We start from the raw sequence: 17,475 nt of genomic DNA on the forward strand, positions 1-17,475 counted from the left end.
ATGCTTGCCTTCATCGGCCGAGGCATTGAGTACAAGAGTTGGGACGTCATGTTACAGTTGTACATAACGTTGGTTAGACTGCATTTGGAGTACTGTATGCAGTTCTGGTCGCCGCACTACAGGAAAGATGTGATTAAGCTAGACAGGGTTCAGAAAATATTCGCAAGGATGTTGCCTGGTTTGGAGGGCTTGAGTTATAAAGAGAAATTGGATAGGCTGGGTCTGTTTTCCCTGGAGCGAAGGAGGCTGAGAGGGGACATGATAGAGGTATATAAAATTATGAGAGGCATAGATAGGGAGATAGCCAGAGTCTGTTTCCCATGGTAGGGGTGACTAAAACTAGAGGGCATAGATTTAAGGTGAGAGGGGGGAGGGGTAACTTTTTCACACAAAGAATAGTGGGTATCTGGAATGAGCTGCCTGAGGAGGTGGTGGAGGCAGGAACAGTAGCAACATTTAAGAGGCATCTGGACAGGTACTTGAATGAGCAAGGCATAGAGGGATATAGAATTAATGCAGGCAGATGGGATTAGTATAGATAGGCATTATGTTCAGCATGGACACGTTGGGCCGAAGGGCCTGTTTCTATGCTGTACGACTCGATGACTCTATAGTTGTTTCCTAACCTCATTCCTGAAAGGCCAGTCTCCAATTTTTAGGCTATGTCCCTTGCTCCTAGATTCCCCAACCAGCAGAAATAGGGTTGATAGAGAGCAACCATCGCTTCCCCTTAATCAGTCCCGCAATGTTGTTAGCTAGGGAGTTCTAGGATGTTGACCCAATAATGACGAAGGAATAGCGATATATGTTAGAGCCAGGATGGTGTGAGGCTTGGAAGTAATTATGCACTGGTTGCCCTTGTCCTTGTAGATAGTGTAGGTCACAGGTTTAGAAGATGCTACCGAAGAAGCTGTAGTGAGTTACTGCAACGCATTCTGTAGACAGTAGATACTGCATGTTTTTGATCGATATTTGAAGGCACACGACAATGGGGAGAAAGCAGGGATTAGTTATGGATTACTCGAGTAAAGAACTCTTACTGAGATAATGGGTTAAATGACTGCCTTCTGTGTTTTAACCTCAATGCTGTATGGAAATATATTAAATATTAACTTGAAAGCTGGAAAATACAAGTGAAGTTCATTATGAACTGAGAAGTAGAGTGAAATGGATGAAATTCTGAACAATATTCCCCAAGATACTGATTTTCCATAATTTTTCTTCATGCAATTAAAAAAACAATTACCAGTCATTTTCAGTTCTGAGTGACCCTCTTGGTCAAACCTAAAGCAGTAACTGAAGATATTAAAAGCATGCTTCATAATGCTTAAGTTCAATCTATTAATTGTTCGGTGCAGACTTACATTTGTAATAGCCAAGAAATTGTTTTTGTCTTCCAAATTGTGAATCAGTGCTATTTCCACTTATGAAGGAGAGGCAAAGTGCTATCAACCATGCATTTAATATTTGCCAGTGATTTTCAATATGTTTTGTATCTATCAATTTTATAATAAATTAATTATAAAGCATAGATTGAAGGAAACGAAATAGTCTTTCACGTTTCCATTTCTTGTTTTTATTTCAGATTTCCAGCATCCACAATATTTTGCTTTTATTTTAGTGTTTAATTCACTGCCACTTCTCTTCCAGGAATTCCTACCTTGAAGTTCTGCTCTTCTCTCCGATGGGATTTTCGTTTGTCTCTTTTACCTTGTTCACCTTCATTGCTTTCTATTTCCCTCCTGGTGTTTGATAAAGTGTCTACCAAAACTCGTTTTCACAGTCACATCTCCTTCCTCAGTGATTGTCTCCGGCTCCAACTTATTGCACGTGGATTCCAACTGCAGTTTCACCCATCATGTTTTGAATCTACGTAGGATTACAGGTATCTCCGAGAAATACAACATTCTTCGGACTGCTATTCTCGCCGCATCCTGAGATCCACACTCAGTGCTATACGCCACCACATGTACACACTGGACCTCTCTCTCCAGCAGCACGCCTCACCTTATCTCAAAGCTGTTTTACTCGTAGTTTCGTTTCATTTCATCCTTCGTCTCATCCGACGCATTAACCAAAAACTTTTTTTCTTCCTTTCAGGTGTCAAGGAATGCAAGCTGCAGCAGCTGATGGGGACTAATGCCCCTCCAGATCCTTCATCCCCTTCACTTCCCTCTGACCCCACCCCTTCTGATCTGACCCCTTGCCGTGTATTCACTACATCCTCTGACCTCCCCCTGTCTAACGCTGAACGTTCTGTACTCAGCAAAGGTCTCAGTTTTATCCCCTTACGCCCCCAATGAATTTTGCGCTCGGCATGACGTTGAGCTCTTCTTCCGTTGCTGCAGCCTCTGTGCTCACTTCTTTGACCAGGAGTCCTCCCCCCCGATCAGCAGATCCATTCACCTGCCTCCAGCATTTCCCTCTACCTGGACCCCTCCCCCTGGCCTCTTACCCACTCTTGATCTTTTCATTGAAAACTGTCGGCGAGACATTGGTCATCTCAATTTCTCTGCGCCCCTCATTCACTAACCTGTCCCCCTCTGAACTTGAGGCACTCCGTTCTCTCAGGTCTAACCCCAACATGGTCATCAAACCTGCAGACAAGGGTGGTGCTGTTGTTGTATGGCGTACTGACCTCTACATTGTAGAGGCTCAGTGCCAACTCTCAGACACTTCTTCCTACCTCCTTCTGGACCGTGACCCCCCCACTGAACATCCAGGACTGTCACTGACCTCATCTCCTCTGGAGAGCTTCCCTCTACTGCTTCCAACCTCACAGAACCGCAACCCCGAACAGCCGGCTTCTTCCTCCTTCCCAAAATCCACAAACAGGACTGTCCCAGTAGACCCATTGTGTCAGCCTGCTCCTGCTCCACTGAACTTATTTCTTCATATCTTGACTCTATCTTTTCTCCGCTGGTCCAGTCTCTTCCCACCTACATCTGTGACTGTTCTGACGCCCTACTTCATTTTGATAATTTCCAGTTTTCTGGCCCCAACCGCCGCTTCTTCACTATGGATGTCCAATCTCTCTACACCTCCATCCCCCACCAGGACGGTTTGAGGGCTTTCCGCTTCTTCCTTGAAGAGAGGCCCAACCAGTCCCCATCCACCACCACCCTCCTCCGCCTGGCTGAACTTGTTTTCACAATGAACAACTTCTCCTTCAACTCCACTGCTATGGGTACCCGCATGGGTCCTAGTTATGCCTGTCTTTTTGTGGGATATGTCGAACATTCCTTATTCCAGTCCTACTCAGGCCCCCTCCCCCAACTCTTTTTCCGGTACATTGATGACTGTATCGCTGTCGTTTCCTGCTCCCGCCCCGAACTGGAAAACTTTTTCAACTTCACTTCTAATATCCACCCTTCTCTCACCTTTACATGGTCCAACTCTGTCACTTCCCTTCCCTTCCTCGACTTCTCTGTCTCCATCTCTGGGGATAGGCTGTTTTACTAATATCCGTTATAAGCCCACCGACTCCCACAGCTACCTCGACTACACTTCTTCACACCCTGCCTCCTGTAAGGACTCCATTCCGTTCTTCCAGTTTCTCCATCTCCGATGCATCTACTCTGATGATGCTACCTTCCATGACAGTGCTTCTGATATGTCTTGCTTTTTCCTCAACCGAGGATTCCCCACCACAGTGCTTTACAGGTCCTTCAGCTGTGTGCGGCCCATTTCCTGTACCTCTACCCTCACCCCTTCCCCTCCCTCCCAGAACCGCAACAGGGTTCCCCTTGTCCTCACTTTCCACCCCATCAGCCTCCATATCTAAAGGATCATCCTCCGCCATTTCTGCCACCTCCAGCGTGATGCCACTACCAAATGCATCTTCCCCTCACTTCCCCTGTCAGCATTCCGAAGGGATCGTACCGTCCGCGACACCCTGGTCCACTCCTCCATTACCCCCACCACCTCGTCCCCTTCTCATGGCCCCTCCCCTTTCCCTGTAATCGCAGGAGGTGTAATACCTGGACATTTACCTCCTCTCTCCTCACTATCCCAGGCCCCAAACACTCCTTTCAGGTGAAGCAGCGATTTACTTGTGCTACTTTCAATTTAGTATACTGAATTCGCTGCTCACAATGTGGTGGTCTCTAAACGGGGGAGACCAAACGCAGACTGGGTGACTGCTTTGCGGAACACCTCTGCTCAGTCCAAAAGCATGACCCCAAGCTTTCGGTTGCTTGCCATTTCACCACTCCCCCCTGCTTTCATGCTCACATCTCTGCCCTGGAATTGCTGCAGTGTTCCAGTGAACATCAACGCAAACTCGAGGAACAGCATCTCATTTACCGATTAGGCACACTACAGCCTACCGGACTGAACATTGAGTTCAATAATTTCAGAGCATGACGGGGCCCCCCATTTTATTTTTAGTTATTTTTTCTTCTTTATTATTTTTTTGTGTTTATTTTATTTTATCTTATCTTTGTTTGCTCAATTTGCTTACCTGCTCTTTTTTCATGTTTGTACTTGCGGCTGTTCGGTTTTCAGTCAGTTAACACCTAATGCTTTGTCTTTCAACACGCCATTAACATATCGTTTGCCTTTGCTCCATGACCTTCTGGTTGGTTATTCTCTGTGATCTTGTCCTATCTACACCTTCTCCTTTGTTATCTCTTCCTCGACCCCGCTTTACTTGCTTAAAACCTTTCACATTTCTAATATTTGCCAGTTCTGAAGAAGGGTCACTAACCTGAAACTTTAACTCTGCTTCTGTCTCCACAGATGCTGCCAGACCTGCTGAACATTTCCAGCATTTCTTGTTTTTATTTCAGATTTCCAGCATCCGCAGTATTTTGCTTTTATTTCATGTTTCCATATTGCTTCATTATTAACTATAGCAAATGACTGTATCCGCAGTGGACAAGGTAGATGAACAACTTAAGCCAGCACTCAGAATGGAAACAAAACCTTTGAGACAGATTTTCTTGTGTTTTGACGTGCTGCATGATGTTTTATGATGTTTTACGTATGCCTGATTTCTCTCTCTCAATACTGCTGTCCACTTCAGGATGCTTTACCCACATCAGTACATTACTTACATTTTAGCAGATGATCCTTTCAGTTTCTCTTGTTGCAGTTGGCTTTATATGTTCATGTGACCCATTTGTGCTTCGACTGGAAAATTAGTAGTTATACTGCATAGTTCTTCCTATTTTACTTTTGTTTTCAATAAGCAAATTGGAAGAAAAGCTTGACAAATTAAATGTAATTTGCTGTTGATCTTTTACATTTTGCTGCAACTTATAAGTATAATTGATGCTGTACTTTTATCTAGCTTGTGATGAATGGACAGTTCTTCCAAAGCCCAATTTGCATCGTGATCTCAATAGGTTTGGACACTCAGCAGTTGTAAGCAATGGGTGAGTCCATCACTGCCTCTGTTTATCAATTTTGACGTTTAATTTATCCTGGAGGTCAAAAAAAGCTTTTATTGCTGCATTGCCCTTTCTGGCATTTGTTGATAAACCATTGAAATTGGGCGTTTCTCCCCCCCAACCTAGTTAGCACAAATTAGATGTATAAAAGCATCCACATTGCAAATTAATGAGAACAAAAATCTTCAGACGATCATTGATTTTTAAAAAAAGAAAAGTTATGTTTTCTTGACTTGTTAAAAATGTATTTTCTGCCCTAATGTGGGATACCATGCACATGCTTTAGGTGAGAGGGTATCGAGGAATCTACTTCAAGATTTTGTTAGTACTGCTTGGGTAGTACTTCGGGTGCTGCAACAGAATTTCTCATTCCCTGTTGGGGATGTTGCTGATTGTTCACTTCGTAGTACCTCCTACTTGAATGCGTAAACTGTGTGGGGAAAGATGGCAGATACTGTGTCCTATTACTTTGTATGTTTGTGCTAACATGTTTTCATACCTTTTGTTGTACAAATTAGGCAAAATGTCATTAAAAATTGCAAAATTGGGAATAAAATTAACTTGGAAGGTAGCAATAAGTTTACACATTTAAGCTTTATTTTTTTTTCTACCTCTCCAGGTCAATGTATGTGTTTGGTGGTTTCTCCAGTATGCTTTTGAGTGATGTCCTTGTATACAAGCCTCCAAACTGTGAGGCCTTCACTGAAGATCTTTGCTTAAATGCTGGTCCAGGTATTAGGTGTTTATGGCAAAAGCATCACTGTTCTCCGTGGGAATTGGGCCACTGTAATAGTAGCTTCCATGAGGTGAAATGTCCCCTCAAAACCAGTAAGTACCAATAACACATGAATATCAGCTAAAATTAGATTTTCTCAATTCTAAGCAGGATTCTTAGAGTGCATTATAAATCTTGTAAATACTTTGGGTAATAGCATGAGCATTGAATGTAAATTAATTTATCGGTTTTTTTTATTCCTCCTTTTTTATCTTTCTGCAAAACATTGTTAGCTTTAATTGTTTTAAATGTTTTTTTTAAATGGCTATGCCAAGGAATATGTATCAGCATAACACAACAAATGTTGGCATTTTAACTGGATATTTCAAATATTCTGGACTTCTGTAGTAGAAAAGTGTAAAGTACCAACCAGTACTATAAGTATTCTGAAAGCCTTGAATGATAGTCAAAGAATTCCAGCATCTCCAACTACCCTTTGATGCATGAAATGTATATTCGACTATTTCTTTTACATATGACAAAGAACAAAACTTTTTTTTTTATTCATTCATGGGATGTAGGCGTCACTGGCCAGGCCAGCATTTATTGCCTATCCCTAATTGCCCTTGAGAAGGTGGTGGTGAGCTGCCTTCTTGAACCGCTGCAGTCCATTTGGGGTAGGTACATCCACAGTGCTGTTAGGAAGGGAGTTCCAGGATTTTGACCCAGCGACAATGAAGGAACGGCGATATAGTTCCAAGTCAGGATGGTGTGTGACTTGGAGGGGAACTTGCAGGTGGTGGTGTTCCCATGTATTTTCTGCCCTTGTCCTTCTAGTTGGTAGAGGTCGTGGGTTTGGAAGGTGCTGTCTAAGGAGCCTTGGTGCATTGCTGCAGTGCATCTAGTAGATGGTACACACTGCTGCCACTGTGCGTTGGTGGTGGAGGGAGTGAATGGCATCCCATCCACAAACAATCAAGCGGGCTGCTTTGTCCTGAATGGTGTCGAGCTTCTTGTTGGAGCTGCACCCATCCAGGCAAGTGGAGAGTATTCCATCACACTCCTGACTTGTGCCTTGTAGATGGTGGACAGGCTTTGGGGAGTCAGGAGGTGAGTTACTCGCCTCAGGATTCCTTGCCTCTGACCTGCTCTTGTAGCCACGGTATTTATATGGCTACTCCAGTTCAGTTTCTGGTCAATGGTAGCCCCTAGGATGTTGATAGTGGGGGATTCAGCAATGGTAATTCCATTGAATGTCAAGGGGAGATGGTTAGATTCTCTCTTGTTGGAGATGGTCATTGCCCGGCACTTGTGTGGCACGAATGTTACTTGCCACTTATCTGCTCAAGCCTGGATTTTGTCCAGGTCTTGCTGCATTTCTACACGGACTGCTTCAGTATCTGAGGAGTCACGAATGGTGCTGAACATTGTGCAATCATCAGCGAACATCCCCTCTCCTGACCTTATGATTGAAGGAAGGTCATTGATGAAGCAGCTGAAGATGGTTGGGCCTAGGACACTACACTGAGGAACTCCTGTAGTAATGTCCTGGAGCTCAGATGATTGACCTCCAACAACCACAACCATCTTCCTTTGCGCTAGGTATGACTCCAGCCAGCGGAGGGTTTTCCCCGATTCCTATTGACCTCAGTTTTGCTAGGGCTCCTTGATGCCATACTTGGTCAAATGCTGCCTTGATGTCAAGGGCAGTCACTCCCCTCACCTCTTGAGTTCAGCTGTTTTGTCCATGTTTGAACCAAGGCTGTAATGAGGTCAGGAGCTGAGTGGCCCTGGCGGAACCCAAACTGAGCGTCACTGAGCAGGTTATTGCTAAGCAAGGGCACTGTTGATGGCACTGTTGATGACACCTTCCATCACTTTACTGATGATTGAGAGTAGACTGATGGGGCGGTACTTGGCCGGGTTGGACTTGTCTTACTTTTTTTTGTTTGTACAGGACATACCTGGGCAATTTTCCACATTGCAGGGTAGATGCCAATGTTGTAGCTGTACTGGAACAGCTTGGCTAGGGGCGCGGCAAGTTCTGGAGCACAGGTCTTCAGTCCTATTGCCAGAATATTGTCAGGACCCATAGCTTTTGCAGTATCCAGTGCCTTCAGTTGTTTCTTGATATCACGCGGAGTGAATCGAATTGGCTGAAGTCTGGCATCTTTGATGCAGGGGACTTCAGGAGGAGGCTGAGATGGATCATCAACTCGGCACTTCTGGCTGAAGATTGTTGCAAATGCTTCAGCCTTATCTTTCGCACTGATGTGCTGGGCTCCCCCATCATTGAGGATGGTGATATTTGTGGAGCCACCTCCTCCAGTTAGTTGTTTAATTGTCCACCACCATTCATGGTTGGTTATGGGATCTCTTAGCTCTGTCTATCGCAAGCTGCTTACGCAGTTTGGCATGCAAGTAGTCCTGTGTTGTAGCTTCACCAAGTTGACACCTCATTTTGAGGTATGCCTGGTGCTGCTCCTGGCATGCCCTCCTGCACTCTTCATTAAACTCAATAAAAACAATAAATAGCAGGTCTGGCAGCATCTGTGGAGAGATAAACAGAGTTAACGTTTCAGGTCTGTTACCTTTCAGCAAAATTGGCAAAGGTTCGAAATGTAATTGGCTTTGAACAACTGAAAGGGGTGAGGAGCGGAAAGAAGAACAAAAGGGAATGTTTGTGATAGGGCAGAGGGCAGGAGAAATTAAATGAAAAAAGTGTCATGCAACAAAAGGCAAAGGGCTTGGTAGTGGTCATAGTCAATGACAAAGCATTTGTCCAGAGAGACTGTTAATTGCAGAATAATGAACAGCTCTCCCAAAAGCAAAAACATGAAAAACAAGTTTAAGACTGGCACATGGTTTAAAAAAAGCAATCAAAATGGCAATCATGTCTGAAATTATTGAACTCATTGTTAAGTCCAGAAGGCCATAGAGTGCCTAATTGGAATATGAGGTGCTGTTCTTCGAGCTTGCTTTGAGCTTCACTGGAAGATTGCATCAGGCCAAAGACAGAAATGTGAGAGCAGGGTGGTGAATTAAAATGGCAAGCAACCGGAATCTCGGTCATGCTTGCAGACTGAGCAGAGGTGTTCCACAAAGCGGTAACCCAATGTGCATTTGGCCTCCCCCATATAGAGGACACTGCATTGTGAGCAGCGAATAAAGTATACTAAACTGAAAGCAGAACAAGTAAATCGCTGCTTCACCTGGAAGGAGTGTTTGGGGCCTGCAATGGTGAAGAGAGAGGAAGTAAAAGGGTAGTTGTTACATCTCCTGCAGTTGAATGGGAAGATGCTGTGGGAAAGGGGCGAGGTGTTGGGGGTGATGGAGAAGTGGATCGGAGTGATGGAGAAGCAGATCAGGGTGTCCCGGACGGAACAGTCCCTTCAGAATGCTGGGAGGGTGGTGGTGGCATCACGCTGGAGGTGGCTGAAATGACGCAGGATGATCCTTTAGATGCGGTGAGCTTAGGATTAGAAGAATTGAGCGATTGAACAAGTGGCTGGAGAACTGGTGTAGGAGGGAGGGCATCAGATTTCTAAGACATTGGGACTGGTTCTGGGGCAGGTGGAACCTGTACAAGATGGATGGGTTGCATCTTAGCAGGACTGGGACGTGTATCCTTGCAGGGAGATTTGCGAGTGCTGTTGGGGAGGATTTAAACTAAATTGTCAGGGGGATAGGAACCTGAGAGGGACCTCAGATTGGAGGGAAGCAAGACTGGTAACAAGTCAGGTGTGTGGGAACCAGGAGCAAGTATTAGAGAGGAATACCAAGGTGCACAGAATACTGGGGGAGATAGATAGCACGAGTATAGGGAATAGTACTTTAGGTGGGGTCAGAGTAAGGGATAAAGTAAAAAAAAATCTGAATCAGGGTTAATGTGCATGTATGTGAATGTAGAGTGTGGTTAATAGGACTGGTGAGGTACAAGTGCAGATTGCAATGTGGAAATATGATGCTGTGGCTATAATGGAGACCTGGCTCAAAGAAGGGCAGGACTGGGTGTTAAATATTCCTGTACACAAGGTAAGATCTTCAGGAAAGATGGGAAAGGGGAGAAAAGGGGGAGGGGTGGTGTTATTGATTAAGGAGAGCATTACATTGCTGGAGAAAAAGGATGTCTCAGAGGTTGTCGAGGATAGAATCAATTTGGCTAGAGCTAAGGAACAAAATAGGTGCAGTTACATAGCTTGGTGTTGTCTACAGGCCACCAGCTAGTGGGAAGGACTTGGAGGAACAAATTTGCAAGTAATTTATAGAGGGGTGCAAAAATTATAAGGTAATTTTAATGGGGGACTTCAATTCTCCAAATATAGACAGGGATAATAGTAGTATTGGCGATGCCAATCTCATCACCCTCTATAAAAACAAAGGTGACCGCGATGACTGCAACAACTACCGTGGAATCTCCCTGCTCAGCACAGTGGGGAAAGTCTTTGCTCAAGTCGCTCTAAACAGGCTCCAGAAGCTGGCCGAGCGCGTCTACCCTGAGGCACAGTGTGGCTTTCGTGCAGAGAGATCGACCATTGACATGCTGTTCTCCCTTCGTCAGATACAGGAGAAATGCCGCGAACAACAGATGCCCCTCTACATTGCTTTCATTGATCTCACCAAAGCCTTTGACCTCGTCAGCAGACGTGGTCTCTTCAGACTACTAGAAAAGATTGGATGTCCACCGAAGCTACTAAGTGTCATCACCTCATTCCATGACAATATGAAAGGCACAATTCAACGTGGTGGCTCCTCATCAGACCCCTTTACTATCCTGAGTGGCGTGAAACAGGGCTGTGTTCTCGCACCCACACTTTTTGGGATTTTCTTCTCCCTGCTCCTTTCACATGCGTTCAAGTCCTCTGAAGAAGGAATTTTCCTCCACACAAGATCAAGGGGCAGGTTGTTCAACCTTGCCTGTCTAAGAGCGAAGACCAAAGTACGGAAAGTCCTCATCAGGGAACTCCTCTTTGCTGACGATGCTGCTTTAACATCTCACACTGAAGAGTGCCTGAAGAGTCTCATCGACAGGTTTGCGGCTGCCTGCAATGAATTTGGCCTAACCATCAGCCTCAAGAAAATGAACATCATGAGACAGGACGTCAGAAATGCTCCATCCATCAATATTGGCGACCACGCTCTGGAAGTGGTTCAAGAGTTCACCTACCTAGGCTCAACTATCACCAGTAACCTGTCTCTAGATGCAGAAATCAACAAGCGCATGGGAAAGGCTTCCACTGCTATGTCCGGACTGGCAAAGAGAGTGTGGGAAAATGGCGCACTGACACGGAACACAAAAGTCCGAGTGTATCAAGCCTGTGTCCTCAGTACCTTGCTCTACGGCAGCGAGGCCTGAACAACGTATGTCAGCCAAGAGCGACATCTCAATTCACTTCATCTTCGCTGCCTCCGGAGAATACTTGGCATCAGGTGGCAGGACCGTATCTCCAACACAGAAGTCCTCGAGGCGGCCAACATCCCCAGCTTATACACACTACTGAGTCAGCGGCGATTGAGATGGCTTGGCCATGTGAGCCGCATGGAAGATGGCAGGATCCCCAAAGACACATTGTACAGCAAGCTCGCCACTGGTATCAGACCCACCGGCCGTCCATGTCTCTGCTTTAAAGACGTCTGCAAACGCGACATGAAGTCCTGTGACATTGATCACAAGTCGTGGGAGTCAGTTGCCAGCGTTTGCCAGAGCTGGCGGGCAGCAATAAAGGCAGGGCTAAAGTGTGGCGAGTCGAAGAGACTTAGCAGTTGGCAGGAAAAAAGACAGAGGCGCAAGGAGAGAACCAACTGTGTAACAGCCCCGACAAACAAATTTTTCTGCAGCACCTGTGGAAGAGCCTGTCACTCGAGAATTGGCCTTTATAGCCACTCCAGGCGCTGCTCCACACACCTTTGACCACCTCCAGGCGCTTACCAATTGTCTCTCGAGACAAGGAGGCCAAAGAAGAAGAAGAAGGGCAAGAGTTCCGAGAGTGTGTTCAGGAAACGTTTCTACAACAGTATGTGGCTAGTCCAATGAGAAAGGAGGCACTGCTAGACTTGGTTCTTGGGAATGAGATGGGCCAAGTGTATCAAGCATCAGTAGGAGAGCATTTAGGGGATAGTGATCATTGTATCATCGGGCTTAGGCTGGCAATGGAAAGGACAAAGAGCAATCCAGGGTAAGTGTCATGCAGACCCCCATACCCCTCAAGTGGGGCAAGCAACCCCATAATGATTCTCAGGGACACAAGGGCCACTAGATCCCTTTTTATTGGGAATGCAGTGAACTCCAAAATGGTGGTGAATGGTATTGGAGGGCAGTGTATGCTGGTACCTGTACACCGGGTGCACCTGGAGTGTGACCTAGTTTCGGGACCGGTGACTGTAGCGTTGGCCCTAGTTTGCCTGAGGATGGTGTTGGCCTCCTCCTAGGTAATGATCTGGCAGGGGTGAAGGTGGTAGCCCCCCAGTACTGAAATAAAGACCAGGAGACCAGAGAGACGGGGCAGTGGCAGGCAACGGTCCCCTGCAGTTTCCCTGAATGTGTAGTGGATCAGGCCATGATCAAAACGGCTCCCCCAGAGGAGACTGCATTGGCACTGCAGGCAAATGACAATGAGGTCTGCCTGTCCGAGACTTTCTTTGGAAAATTAGGAGATCCAGGGAATGAAATAAATGGATTTTCCTTAGGTGAGGCTCAGCGAGCTGACCCAGTATTGAGAGAGTTAGCACGGGCTGCCCAGTCTGAAAGTGAAGTAGAGGGAGTCCCTGATTGCTGCTATTTGAAGAATGAGGTAATGAGGAAATGGAGTTCTCCTTACAGACCTGAGGGCAAAGAGTGGACAGTAGTTCTCCAGTTAGTGGTGCCACAGAGGTACCGGGGAGAAATATTAAGGGCCCATGAGACAAGAGTGGCTGTACATGCCGGTGTACAAAAGACCAAAGCTCGCATAAGACAGCAGTTTGACTGGCAAAATCTACACAAAGATGTGGTGGAGTACTGTCGGAGTTGCCACATGTGCCAGGTTGAGGGGAAGCCCCAAACTACAGTGAAACCTGCACCCCTAAGTCCTGTACCAGTGTTAGGAGGACCCTCCAGCTGAGGGGTGATGAACTATAAGGGACTCCCGCCGAGAGCAAAAGAGAACAGGCAGGCACACGGCTGGTAAAGGTTTAGAAAGAGAAGGGGAAAAAGTGATCAAGCGGGCAGGATAAAGGAAGTCTGGGAGGAATCCTGGATGAAAACCCTACTGTCTGGTCAGCCTACCCCAAAAAATGTAAAACGTTAGACCCCACATCCTCCTATGTAAATGCAGGCTCTAGAAGTACCCCACCAGAGTTGCTCACAGCATTTACAGGAACCTGCAGAGACAAAGAGAGACTTCTTGGAGCGCAGAAACCTAGGGTAATGCCTCATTTAGTCGAAGTGCCCCAGGAGAGTGCTGTCAAGTCTGCACAGATACCTGCAGGTAGCAATGTCCCAGAGAACAAAGGGGAGATTAACAAAGAATCTTCCCCCACAGTCAGAGAAGAAGGGAACCACCTGAAGTCAAAAGTCTTTACATGACTCAGAGTTCAGGATAGTCCCACCCACTACTAACTCTCTGGGGGGAAAAAAAGGCAAAATTAAAGCAGCACTGGCACCCAAGAAAGACCATTTTAATAGGCTTTAAGATTGGTGAATGAATGGAAATGAATGAGAGAAATGCATGGTTTTTCATTCTGTTTCTTATATTTCAAATCGCATTTCATTCCCCCTGGGTGTGGAGGTGTCGTGCAGGCCCCCACCTGCCAAGAATGAAGCGCACGTTATTTTGCCACATGAACATTAAAAATTTTTAAATGTTGCTGGGAAGGAAAGAGGGCCTATCACGAGGAATTCCCAGGCCCCTCGCATACTAGCAGACAGTGTTGGAACAAAGGACCCAGTCCCTATTTCTCCAGTACACACAAGACCTGGTCAGACCAGTTTAGTCACATGACTAACTGGCTGTTTGAATTTGAATTTGCCACAGAGTGTTGGAAACTCAAAGTTTTTTGCTCCTGGACTGAAAACATCTCTCTCCTGTCTTGTCTCATCTGGCTCTAACCAGCGGAAACTATTGAAGACACATGAACCCCAAGAGAGGAAAGTCTCCTACAGTGAACAATGTTTAAAAAGAATACTGGGCCCCAACAAAAAGCAAGACTACCTACAAAAGGACCACTGAGCTCAAAGCACAGTAACAAGAAACTCTTCTGATATTGCCTCAAACCTCTGTACTTTATTTTTTCTTCTCTTTTCTCTGTCAATTTGCATGTGTATGTTGTGTATGCATGCTAGTGTGGGGCATGGCGTGTATCCGTTAACCGAATTAGCGTTTAAGTTTTAAATAAATTTCACTTTTCTTCTTTCAACCTAAGAAAGCCTGTTTATGCTCATTTCTTTGCCTTATAATTGGAAAATGGTGAACAAGGATTCACCACCGGGGAGCTCAAAACACAGTGTGGTTAAAAATTAAATCCTGTTACAATAAGACCGGGTGAAGACAGCAAAAGACCCCTAGACATCTTTCTCACCTGGTTGTAACAGTAAGAATAATTAACTGGGGGAAGGCCAACTGCAATGGGGTAAGAGCTGCGGCGAATAAATTGGAGTCAAAAGCTGGCAGGAAAACCGGTAGATGAACAATGGGCTACCTTCAAAGAAGAGATAGATCGGGCACAGTCAAGGTATGTTCCCTCAAAGGGGAAAAGTAGAGCAAACAAATCCAGAGCTCCCTGGATGATCGAGGTAGAGGTATAGATTAATGTAAAGAAGAAAGTGTGCTTATGACAGATGCCAGGTAGAAGATACTATTGAGAACCAGGCTGAACATAGAAAGTCCAGCGGGGAAGTGAAAAAGCAAATAAGAGGAGCAAAGAGAGAGCATGAGAAGAGACTGGCAGTTAGCATTGAAGGAAATCCCAAAGTTTTCTATAGGCAAATATAAATAGTAAAAGGGTGGTAAACGGAGGAGTGGGGCCGATTCGAGACCAGAAAGGGGATGTACACCTGGAGGCAGAGGGTATAGCTGAGATCTTAAATGAATACTTTGCATCTGTCTTTACCAAGATGAAGATGCAACCCAGGCAATGTTGAAAGAGGAGGTAAGTCAGAGACTGGAGGGGTTTAAAATTGGTAAAGAGGAAGTATTAGATAGGCTGCCTGAACTTAAAAGTGGATAAAGCACCAGGGCTGGTTGAGATGCATCCAAGGATACTGTGGGAAGTGAAAATGGAAATCACAGGGGCACTGGCAATAATTTTTCAGTCTTCCTTAGACTCTGGTGGTGCCAGAGGACTGGAGAATTGCAAACGTTACACCCTTGTTCAAAAATGGGTGTAAAGCTAAGCTCAGCAACTACGGGCCAGTTTAACTTCAGTGGTGGGAAAACCTCAAGAAAAAACAATTTGGGACAAAATGAAGTCATGTGGATAAATGTGAGTTAATTAAGGAAAGTCAGCATGGATTTCTTAAGGGAAAATCATGTTTAATTAACTTGCTGGAGTTTTTTCAAGAGGTAACAGAGAGGGTTGATGAAGGCAATGTTGTTGATGTGGTGTCCATGGACTTTCAAAAGACGTTTGATACAGTGTCACACAACAGACTTGTGAGCAAGCTTGTAGCTCATGGAATAAAAGGGACGGTAGCAACATGGATACAAATTGGCTGAGTGACAGGAAACAATGAGTAGTGGTTAATTAACGTTTTTCAGGCCGGAGAAGGTTTGTAGTGGAGTTTCACAGGGATCAGTGTTGGGACCCTTACTTTTCCTGATATATATTAATGACCTAGACCTTGGTGTACAGGGTGCAATTTCAAAGTTTTCAGATGATATGAAACTTGGAAGCATTGTGAACTGTGAGGAGGATAGTGTAGAACTTCAAAACGACCTAGACAAGTTGGTGGAATGGGCAGACAGGTGGCAGATGAAGTTCAATGCAGAGAAATGTGAGGTGATTTATTTTGGTGGGAAGAACATGGAGAGACAATATAGAATAAAGTGCACAATTCTCAAGGGGTGCAGGAGCAGAGGGACCTGGGTGTATATTTGCATAAGGTATTGAAGGTGGCAGAACAGGTTGAGAGAGCAGTTAATAATGCATTCAGTGTCCTGGACTTTATTAATAGGGGCATAGAGTACAAGAGCAAGGAAGTTATGTCGAACTTGTATATGACACTAGTTCGGCCTCAGCTGGAGTATTGTATCCAATTCTGGGCGCTGCACTTGAGGAAAGACATGAGGGCATTGGAGAGAGTACAGAAGAGATTCACTAGAATGGTTCCAGGGATGAGGAATTTCAGTTATGAGGATAGATTGGAGAGGTTAGGACAGTTTTCCTTGGAAAAGAGAAGGCTGAGAGTTGATTTAATAGAGGTATTAAAAATCATGAGGGAACTGGAGAGTAGATAGAAACTGTTCCCACTCGTAGAAGGATTGCGAACAAGAGGGCACAGATTTAAAGTATTTGGTAAGAGAAGCAAAAGTGACATGAGAAAAAACCTTTTCATGCAGCGGAGAGTTAAGGTCTGGAATGCGCTGCCTGAGAGTGTGGTGGAGGCAGGTTCAATTGAAGCATGCGAAAGGGAATTAAAGTTATATGAAAAGGAAGAATGTGCAGGGTTATGGGGAGAAGACAGGGGAATGGGACTGAGGGAATTTCTCTTCCAGAGAGCCAGTGTGGACACGATGGGCTGAATGGCCTCCTTCTGTACTGTAACAATTCTGTGATTCTGGGGCGAGAGTAGGAAACAGCACCTCCAAATAAAAGGTGTTGCTATGGGTACCTGCATGGGTCCTAGATATGCCTGTCTTTTTGTGGGGTGTGTTGAACATTCATGTTCCAGTCCTACTCAAGCCCCCTCCCCCAACTCTCTCTCTCCAGTGCATTGATGACCATCAGTGCCATTTCCTGCTCTCCTCCTGAACTGGAAAACATTATTAACTTTGTTTCCAATTTCCACCCCTCTCTTACCTTCACGTGGTCCATCTCTGACACTTCCCTTCCTTGACTTCTCTATCTCCATATCTGTGGATAGGCTGTCCAGTCACAAAAACACCCATCAACTGTTACCCTATACTTCCTAATTCTGAGGCAATTTTGCATGCAACTTGCCACTTTGCCTTGGATCCCATGGGCTTTTACTTTCATGACCAGTCTGCTATATCCTTATCAAAAGCCTTGCTGAAATCCATATAGACTACATTAAATGCACTATTTTCATCAACCCTCCTTGTTACCTCTTTTAAAAAAAAAAGTTCAATTGTTAGTCAGACACGATCTTCCCTTAACAAGTCTGTGGTGACTGTCTTCGATTAATCTGTGTCTTTCTAAATGAAGCTTGAA

General features: G+C 45.2%; 1 protein-coding gene across 5 annotated transcripts in view; it reads left to right on the forward strand.

The window, feature by feature from the left end:
- The window catches only part of atrnl1b (attractin-like 1b), a 1,082,183-nt gene that overhangs the window by 253,385 nt on the left and 811,323 nt on the right, over nucleotides 1–17,475 (forward strand). For all 5 annotated transcript variants that reach the window (XM_068052965.1, XM_068052967.1, XM_068052968.1 and 2 more), the window contains exons 11-12: nucleotides 5,294–5,378; nucleotides 6,013–6,221. In XM_068052965.1, coding sequence (XP_067909066.1) covers nucleotides 5,294–5,378; nucleotides 6,013–6,221 — 294 coding nt within the window. The remainder of the gene's footprint in view (nucleotides 1–5,293; nucleotides 5,379–6,012; nucleotides 6,222–17,475) is intronic.

Source organism: Heterodontus francisci, chromosome 20, assembly GCF_036365525.1.
Source record: "Heterodontus francisci isolate sHetFra1 chromosome 20, sHetFra1.hap1, whole genome shotgun sequence".
Taxonomy (NCBI): domain Eukaryota; kingdom Metazoa; phylum Chordata; class Chondrichthyes; order Heterodontiformes; family Heterodontidae; genus Heterodontus; species Heterodontus francisci.